The sequence below is a fragment of the Octodon degus genome, unplaced genomic scaffold (assembly GCF_000260255.1).
Source record: "Octodon degus isolate 3935 unplaced genomic scaffold, OctDeg1.0 scaffold00071, whole genome shotgun sequence".
NCBI classification, from domain to species: domain Eukaryota; kingdom Metazoa; phylum Chordata; class Mammalia; order Rodentia; family Octodontidae; genus Octodon; species Octodon degus.
In genome coordinates, this window is record NW_004524647.1 from 9,167,935 (window position 1) to 9,178,280 (window position 10,346).

Genomic DNA, 10,346 nt, shown 5'->3' on the forward strand with positions numbered 1-10,346 from the left:
CACCTATAATATTCAATAACGGAACTTAGAAAAAATCGGGTATACCGATGAATGTCCATTTTGTATCTGTGTATTCAAAGTGGTTGGGATAAATATATAGTTGCATTCTCTTAATGAATAGAAGGATTTGTTCTAATGGTGTTTGTAAATAGGATCACAAGTCCGTATCTTGTACAGCAATTAACCACTAAGAAGAATATATGCAGTGTATTATTTGTTGAAACTGTACTTCCGATTTGATTTGAAACTGTCTCATTGCTATCCGTTTATCAATAAAACTTTGGAAAAAAAAAAAGACAAGGATGTCCATTATCACCACTCCTGTTCAATATAATTCTGGAAAAATCAGCCAGAGCAATTAGGCAAGAAAAAGAAATAAAGGGAACATGGATTGGAAAAGAAATTAAATTATCATTATTTGTGGATGACCTGATACTCTACATAGAAGACCCCAAAAATCCCATCAAAAGACTCTCCAATTTAAAAACCAAACGCAGCAGCATAGTAGGATCACACTCAACACTCAAGTCAATGGGAAAAAAATAACACACAATACAAATAACACACTCACTCACAGAGACATTAGGAAAGTAACATCTTTCACAATTATATCAAGAGGCTGGGTATGGTGGCACATGCTTGCAATTCCAGCACTCAGGAGGTTATAGCAGGAGGACCGCCACAAGTATGAGGCCAGCCTGGACTACATAGTGAGTTCACAGCCAGTCTGAACTACAAAGTGAAACCCTGTTTCAAAAAACCAAAACCAGAACCAAACAAACAACTTCCCCCTGCCAAAAAGACTTAATGAATTTTCATCAAGAATAATGAGATACGGGCCAGAGAGATAGCTCAGTAGAATAAGCACTTGCCTGGCAAGCACAAGGGCCTGAGTTCAATCCCTGGTTTCGCACACACACACAAAAAAAACCAACCTAATTAAATACTTAGGAATCAAGCTAATAAAGGAAGTAAAAGACCTATGCATTGAAAGCTACAGAATTCTGAAACAGAAGATCAAAGAGAATATCTGAAAATGGAAATATATCCCCTGTTCTTTGTTGGGCAGAACCAACATGGTGAAAATGGCCAGAATTCCGAAACTGCTACACAGATTTAATGCAATCCCAATCAAAATACAAACAGTGTACCTCACAGAACTAGAGAAAACAAGCCTAAAATTTGTATGGAACGAGAAGAGACATAGAATAGGAAAAAAAAAAAATTCTGGGCAATAAGGGCAAGGCAGGGATACCATAATCCCCAATTTGAAGTTAGACCACAAAGCTACTGTGATAAACCCAGCATGGTACTAGCAAAGAAACAGACCTGAAGATCAATGGAACAGAACAGAAGATGCAGAAACAATGCCAAGCAACTTGGCTACCTTACATCTCTGACAGGTTGAACACCTTCACTGAAAGAAAGACAGCTTCTTTAATAAACAGTACTGGGAAAACTGCCTTTCCGCATGCCAAAAATTGAACTTAGACCCGTATCTCCCACTATGTACTAAACTACTCTACATATTAAAACAGAAATATTCTGCTCTAAAATAGAACAGGTAAAACTCTCATGCATAGGTATAGGCAAAGACTTTGTGAACAAAACCCCGACTGCGGAGGAGATACCACAAAGGCTCAACAGCTAATGTCACATCAAATTAAAAGCTTCTACACAGCAACAGAAACAAGAGTGAAGACACAACCCACAAAATGAGAAAAAAAGTTTTACCAGACACTCTTCAGACAAATGATTAACATCTAGAATACATAAAGAACTAAACAAACGAGAAAACAAAACCAAAAATTCCAGCCTTCCAAATATAAAGGCCCAATCCAAAAATAGATATCAAAAGAACAGAAGCTTCTCATATCAAAAAGTACAAATAAATGGCAAATAAACATATGAAAAAATGCTCAATAACGCTGGTCATTTGAAAAGTGGAAATGAAAACACTGAGATTCTATCTCACTTCAGGAAGAATAGCTGTCATCAAGAAATGAAGCAGCAATGAATGCTGGTGAGGCTGTGGGGAAAAAGGAACCCTGCTCCATTGCTGGTGGGAGTGTAAACTGGTACAATTACTGTACAAGTCAGTATGGGTATTCCTCAAAAAACTAGAATTAGAGGTTTCATTTGATTAAGCCATTCCCCTTCTAGGCATCTTTCCAAGAAAGTTAAAGGCATCATACCAAAGTGATATATGTACACACATATTTATAGCTACACAATTTGTAGAAACTACAGTTTGGAAACAGCCCATATGCTCATCAACCAATGAATAGATAAAGAAAACGTATTGTTTATATACAATGGAATAGCACTCTGCCATAAAGAATAGATTTGAATCATTTGTAGGAAAATGCATATACTTCAAGACCATTATTATTATTATTTTTTTATGTATTTAGTACAGGGTCTACAGGGTCTCACTACACAGATTTGACTGGTAGTGATCCTCTTGTTTTTCAGCCTCCCAAGCATTGGGATTACAGGCCACCTTGCCCAGTCTCAATCACGGTCACCCCAGGGGCAGGGGATCGAACCCCTGACCCCTGCGTCTGCCTAAGAAGGTGCGTTAATCTGCTGAGCTATCTGGCTGGCCTCAAGACCATTATTTTAAGTGAAATGAATCAGATATGCAAGTTTAAATATTGCATTGTTTCCTTTGTATGAGCAAAGGGTGAATGAGGGGCACGACGGAGAACAGATATTGGGAAGTAGGAAGAAAATGTTCAAATGGGAAGGGGAACAGGAGAAAGAAAGAAGGATGAATGGAAAAGCCAAAAGGAGAATGAAAGGGAAAAAAATGGAAACAAAACTTGTGTGAATGGGGAGGGGAAGAAGGACTGAAGGCAGGGGAGGGCAATGGGAAAAAATGAGATGTGTTATGTCCAAGTACACATTCCTAAGATGAATGTGATCCATATGCATGACAAATATACACTAATAAATAAAGCTCAAAAGAAATCCAAGTCCACAGAATTAACTCTGAGCAGGGTTGAGAGTATAGCTCAGTGGGACAGTGTATGTATGCCCAGCATGCACAAGGCCCTTATGCTGATCCCAATCATAAAAAACAAAAATATAAACCAACCCCTTCCAAAACTCAAAAAAGCAAAAGAAAACCCTAAAATGAACAATTAACCCTCTAAGAGTATATTTCTGAGGCCTAAATCTATACAATATCTTACAGCAGGCATCTTCAAGGTCTGCTTTTATACCGCATACACTGGGCACTGCTACGGTTCAAAATAACAGCAGCAGCGAGGCTGGTGGTAACGAGCCGCAGCCATCATTGCTGTTACAGCACACAGTGGAAGACTTACTTTAGGGAAAAGGCCACTGGAAAAATATTTACAACTAAACTTTTCTGTTGTTTTGTCTGTAGTGATGGGGACGGAGCTCCACTGCCTTGCACATGTTAGGTAAGCGCTATACCGCTGAGCTATACCTTAGCTCCAAGCCAATGTTTATGGTGCAAGAGAACATGTAGGGTCAGGGAGATAGCTCAGAGGCTTAAGCACCTGCCTGGCAAGCGCAAGGTTGTGAGTTTGATCCCTGGAACAACAACAACAATAAAAAAAGGAACATGTATTCTTTATCGTCAATACCTGATCGATTTCTGTCATCTTTAGCATTGATGTCAGCACCCAAAGATAAGAGAGTCTGTATTGTGCTTGTATGTCCTTCCTGCATGTTGAGATAAATTAATTACCAATGTGATAAGGACAAAAGCAAACCTTTAAACACAAACTCATATTACTTTTTTTTTGTTTGTTTGTTTGTAACAGTGAACTCCTTAAAACTGAATTTTCTTATCTTAAAGAAAGGTTAAAAAAAAAAAGAAATACTATTATACCATTTTCAGTTCTGCTACAATTCATTAAATACATATTTTGGTAACATTTCATTATTAAGATACAGATTATCAACTTTATAGGGCACATCACTGACCTAATACAATTGGGTTTCTATCAGTATACACAGTATAAATCTTGTGCAAAAAATTCTCAAGCAAATATACTCTGATAAAATCTTTAGGATAGCAATAAATTGGAAAAAGACTGCAACCCCTCAAAAAACATAATCACAGGGGCTGGAAAGATAGCTTGGCAGCCTAAGTGCCTGTCTGGCAAGCACAAGGACCTGCGTTTGATCCCTAGTACCATATGCCACACACTGGAACCCTGGGTGTGCCCGAAACTGGGCATGGTGGTGCACACCTGTAATCTCAGCACTGGGGAGGCTGAGACAGGAGGATCACTATGAGGCCAAGCTGTGTAGCAAGACCCTGTACCAAACAAATAGATAAATAAAATAATTTTAAAAAAGATAACCACAGGCAACATTATATATAACAAGTTCTAGCTAGTTAGTCTCGTAGTATGTAGAGAGAACAAAATCCAGGCTCAATCCTGTCATGCAGGAAACACAAGCTTTTCTCCCCGTGGCCATGGACGAGACACTCACTCCATTGCTACCTACCTCTTCACTTGCTCACAACAGGAAAATTAGATGAACAGTACAGAAAAAAAAGAGCAAGGAAAAAAAAATTGTTCCTGCTTCTAGAAAAGTAAGACATGAGGCTACTAATAATGTGGAGATGTACGTAAGACTCCTACCTATTAAAAAGGATCCTTGTCTAGTTAAAAAGCTGTGTATATCTTCATTCTCTTGCCGCAATTAAACAGATCTTAAATTCTTTTTTTTTTTTTTTTTTTTTGCAGAACCAGGGATTGAACTCAGGCCCTTGTGCTTGCCAGGGAAGCACTTAATCCACTGAGCTATTCCCTGGCCCCTAGATCTTAAATTCTGAAATCGAGTGTAAGGATAGAGAGCTAGGAACTTCATACAATGGATCTTTATGACTTCAAGTAATGTTATTTCTGAAAATCAAAATGTTAGGAAGGGGCATAAGGGTCAAGTGTTTCGTGGAATAATAAATTTTTTTTTTTCAGTTTTTGTATAGAAACAAAGTCAAGCTTCCATTGAAAGGGACACAGGACTTCTTAGACTCATGACCTATTCAGGATTACGGGCAATTTTCTTCCATAGAGATGGAGCTAAAGAATCGGGACCACAGAGCCATCTACCAATGGCACAAAGCACACCTAGTAAGCAAGAGCTTACTAGGAAAAGGCAAACCTTGGCTGCATAGTGAAGTGCCGTGAAGCGGGCTGCTGTTGCTCGCACGTCTACATTGATGCCAAGGTCGGACACCAAAAAATGGATGGCTTCATTCTGCCCAGTGACCGCTGCCCTGTGCAGAGCCTGGGCTCCCAGGCTATCCTCAGCTGAGCAGCAAACCTAGCAGAAAGAGAGGAAGAAAGAAGGGATGAAGCACACGCCTGGATCCATCCACCGCTGACATTTTGGTAAAACTTTGCTATCTATATACATTTCTCTGGGCAAAGGACAGAGCTTTTGTCTGATTTTCAAAGAGTTGTAGCTAAAAATGTAATTCAGAGTCAATGTGCCAGGCTATAATGCCAAAGCTGCTATCATGAGCAGGGTGTTGCTATCATTATCAAAGTGCCATTTATTGAACGCTTAATGTGCTAGCCACTGTATGTACATTATATTATTTGTCTTATTTTAAAGATGGGACCACTGACACACATTGATGTTTAAAAAAGTCAGGAGGCTGCCCTGGGGAAATTTGGCAGAGTTGGGATTTGTTCTTCTTTTTGCGGTACCAGGGATTGAGCTCAGGACCCTGCACTTGCCCAGGCAAGCATTTATTCTACCGAGCTATCTTCCCAGCCCCAGAGTTGGGATTTGAAAGGAGGATTTGAATAATGTATTTTTGTTTATCCTGTGATCTAAAACTTATAGGAAGAACCAAAGGAATAAAATAAAACCATTTTCATACCTTATGTGTTTGGAGGAGCAGCCTGGCTACATCGATGTGACCGCACTGAACTGCGTCCATAAAGGGGGTAACACCACAGCTGTCTTTGCAGTCTGGTTCATACTGGCACCTAGAGCCAAAACCAAAAGTAGGCAGTTGTGAATTTGCACTTCAAACTCAAGGGACAGTTGACCCTTGATCACCCCAGGTAGACTGTACACCTTACAGATGATCTGAGGCAGTCTGGAGCTCTCTCCTGGTCCCACCTCAGTATCTACACTGAGCTCTTGGTCTTTAGGAGCCCCTCCTCTCTCCCATCTGATGGCACTTTTACCTCTCCAGTTCCTCAAGCCAGAAGGTAAATGGCCCTTGTAATTGCTTTTCCCTTATCTCTCATCATCCAAGTCTCTCAATTCTACAGCCAAGCCACACAAAACATCTGTATCTTTCCCTCCATCTCTGCTTTTACCCCTTAAGACCAACTGGAAACAGCTCTCTAATGTTCTCCTTGGCTCCTGCCTGGCTCTAGTATCTTCCATAGCAACCAGTCCTTTCTCCAATGTTAATGGATAAATCCACTCCTGTTCAAAACATTTAACCACTTACCAGTCCAATTACTTAAATATATGACGATCACAATCTTAAATTTTTATAATAGTATAAAAACAATTTTATTACATTTATTCTATAATTTTTCTGTGTATGGAGTATCATTTTGTTTTCCCTAAATTTACTGACTGACTGATTAATTGATTGGATACAGGGTCTCACTATGCAGTTCAGACTCAGAGTGATTCTGCTGTTTCAGCCTCCCCAGTCCTGGGATTACAGGTGTGCGGGTTGGCATGGTGCACCTGGGGTGTCAGGGCCGGCATGGCATGCAGTACCAGGGTCAATGATTAAAAATTATATCTAATGTATTTACAGTAAGTTTTTATAGATTGTTCCACAAAATTATGTTTTTACAAATACAATAAACAAATTACTAAAAGAAAAAACCAGAACTTATTAGATTTCACTAGAGGTTCAGGGATACAGCTCAGCAACACAGTGCCTACCTGTCAAATGCAAGGCCCTGATGTCAATTCCCAGTACCCCACCCTCCCAAAAAAAGGTTTCACCTAAAATAAACATCAAAAGTGAATACAACTTTCTGAATAAAAAAGTATGCAAAAGACAGTTGATAAAAAACAAACATAGGTATGAGTGTATCCTGCCTGACCAAGAACTGACTGGCTGAAATGACACTGCCTACGTGTTCCTTTGTGACAAAAATCTCATGATATAGCATCATTCCAAGGGCCAGGTCACACGGTGCCTGCTCAGGTTTCTCCGGGTACCATGTTCCCTGCAACCCCTGCTTCCTGATCCTTTGGTTGCTGAGCCCTGTTCTGCCTTGGTACCTGCTTGGAACTTGACTGCTCACTCTTCCCTTGGTCAACTCCAACTTACCCAAGTGTCACTGTACACCAAAACTCAGCAGAGGCCTTTCCTTACCAACCCCTAACCCACATGAATACCTTTGGTCTCTCTCACCATTCTGTACTTTTCCTTTGTAGTATTACAACTGGTGGTTCAATACTTATTTGAAAATTATTTATCTGTATCTGTCTTCCACACTAGGTGTTTAGGCTTATATCTAGATGTCCTCCAAAGCCTCATGTGCCCATAGGTGGGGCTTTTTGGAAGTGGCTGGATCTAGTCAATCTATAACATGAGCAAGCATGCAGAGCCTTCTGTTAGCACATGAGCCAAGTTACCCCAGCCACATTAGTCCAGCAGCTGAGCATAACAGTGCACACAGGGACCACGCACACAGTCGGAAAGGAGGGTGATGCCAAGCAATGTTACGAGCAGTTTGGGCAGTCTCTAAAAGGTGTATGATCCTAGGATTAAGGGTTTGTGACAACTAAATGGGTTTAGCATAGCTCTGGGTGTGGATGGCACTAATCAGTAGGCCTACAGCCTGGAAGGAACATAAAGGGAGAGGTAAGGCAAGCTTTGCTGCTGTTTTCTGCTTCACTGCCTCTTCCCTGCTTTGCCATGGACTGTTTCTCTTCTGCATTTCCTCTCTGCAGTACCACCCTGTCTTAGAACCAACTGACTATGGACCGAAAGCTCTAAAAAGTGTGAGCCAAAACAAACTTTCTCTTCTTTAACTTTGAGTTATCAGGTAAGTGGTACCTTGGTTCACCAACTCAATTCTTTCCATTTTTTTTTGCAGAAAACTGTGGTACTATTGTATTTTGTCTCAGCAATGAGAAAAGTAACTAAGACATTAGGTTATAGGCTCCACTAGAGGAAGGATTATGCATATTTTATCACCCAGAGCCTGACCTATGAAGGCATTCAAAAAAGTTGTTTCTTCAATGAAAGAAAAGTATTTATAAACTTGAAGACACCCAAGTATGCTCCCATTTGTGGCAGGCAAGTGCTCTACACAGGAATTTTTTTCAGGACAGTGTTGGATGCTCTTTTCAAGTGATACATTACTTCCTTAGATCATCTCATATTTTTCTAATCTCAATTGTCAGCACTATGTTTGCAAGCCTCACATTTGTGTCTTTGCCCATCTATGTGTCTAACTGCCTTACTAGCATATCTGACAGGCACAGAGCCAAAAATGCAATTACCATCTTTTTCCCAGAGCTGCTTATTTTCCAGTTTTAATTCTTTCAAGTGCTACTAGCAGTACTATCCTGAAAGCCATCCTTTAAAATCTTGCTTTGTTGCTTGATTGATTGTACTGTGGATTGAAACCAGGGCATTACACATGCTAGGCAAATGCTCTAATAGTGTTACATCCCTAGCTTCCAGAGAGTAGTTTATATTAACTATGGAATGAATATATACATATTTGTTGAATACAATAGACAATTTTGTCATTGAAGTTTTGTCATGTTTCATAACTATATTGGCTCTCTATTCTTTGAATTGTCTGCTTATATTCTTTGTTTTCTTTTGGAACTTTTTTTTCCTGAATGTTTGAGTCCTTCATATGACACATATTACCTCATTATAATGAACACATTACTTTCCCCCAATTTACTGTTTTGTTCTTACCTTGTAAGAAGCACTTTTACTGCTTCTAAACAACCATGCATTGCTAGAAGAAGAGAGTTGGAGAATTAGAGCTTTTTAATGCACACATTAAATGCTTCAGATATAAAATGTCTGGAGATATAGCTTGTTTGGTAGAATGTTTGCCTGGCACGCACAAGGCCCTGGGTCTGATCTCCACCACTGGGGAAATAAATTCTCTTGTGTTGGCTCTCCTCTCTGCCTCATGTTTTAGTTATGACTTACAGGAAAAAGTAACTAAAAGTAGCTAAAGTTGGTATGCTGTTACTGTTGAAAAAATAAAACTTAACTAATTGCTAAAGAATATTTTTTTACACATACAGAACAAGTACTTGATTATTTTATCCTTATGAGCATTTTTATGACAAACTTAATTTTTTCCTTTTTTCTGAGACAGAGTCTGACTAATGCTGTTTAGGCTGGCCTTGAACTCGCAATGTAGTTCACGCTGCCATTGGGCTCATGGCACTCCTTCTGTCTCAGGTTCCCAAGTGCTAGGATTACCGGTGTGTACTACCATACCTGGCTCAAACTTTTTAATCTTAAATTTATCTCTCCATTTTTATGCTGCAAATCTCCAAAATCAGTTTGGGTTTGTTTTTTTTTTCCCAGAAAATGGGAAAACAGGAGCCAGGGAGATGGCTCAGTGGAATAAGCGCTTCCCTGGCAAGCACAAGGGCCCGAGTTCAACCCTGGTTATACACACACACACACACACACACACACAAAAAGAAGAAGAAGAAAAGAAAAAGAAAATGGGAAAACATTTCAAAAGCAACCCGTGACAAAACCAGAAATTTTCCTACTAAAAATAACCATACTTAGCCCGGGGTTACGGTGTACACTTGCAATCTCAGAACTTGGGAGGCTGAGACAGAAGGAGTGCCATGAGCCCAAGGGCAGCCAGGGTACACAGTTTAAGGCCTGCTTGAACTACACAGTGAGACCCTGTCTCAAGACAAAACAACAAAAAACTATACTCAATAATGAAAATGTTGACTATCTGTTCTTCCCTATTTTGGGTAAATAACAAGGTGTTAATTGTATTTCCTGGGGAGTATGCATGTATAAGGAGCTGGTTGAGTAATTTTAGAGCTACAGAAATGCCTATTTACTTATAAAATTTTAGAAATAATTCTTTAGACCTTAAGAGCCAATTGTGACTAAACAATAATTTAATGTATTACCTAAGAAGACTAATTATTACCTTCCATATTTTTGTTCTGAACTTCTAAGCCCATTAATACCCACTTATGTCACAGCAATTTTGTTTTTCTCTAATTTAAAATAATATAAAACTGAAGTAGGAATTTCTGCCGACTTCCGGGAACCCCCAGACCCAGTCCTAGCTCAGGAATTGCTGCCGACTTCCGGGAACCCCCAGACCCAGTCCTAGCCCAGGTCCGCA

At 39.6% G+C, this 10,346-nt stretch overlaps 1 protein-coding gene across 1 annotated transcript in view; it reads right to left on the reverse strand.

Moving 5' to 3' along the window:
- Nucleotides 1–3,623: 3,623 nt before the first annotated feature.
- Nucleotides 3,624–10,346, reverse strand: part of Ankrd16 (ankyrin repeat domain 16) — a 13,811-nt gene continuing 7,088 nt past the window's right edge. The window contains exons 3-6 of the mRNA XM_023719790.1: nt 8,921–8,963; nt 5,879–5,987; nt 5,118–5,313; nt 3,624–3,696 (exon numbers count right to left, since the gene is read on the reverse strand). Of these exons, the coding sequence (XP_023575558.1) occupies nt 3,650–3,696; nt 5,118–5,313; nt 5,879–5,987; nt 8,921–8,963 (395 nt within the window). The 3' untranslated portion in view covers nt 3,624–3,649. The remainder of the gene's footprint in view (nt 3,697–5,117; nt 5,314–5,878; nt 5,988–8,920; nt 8,964–10,346) is intronic.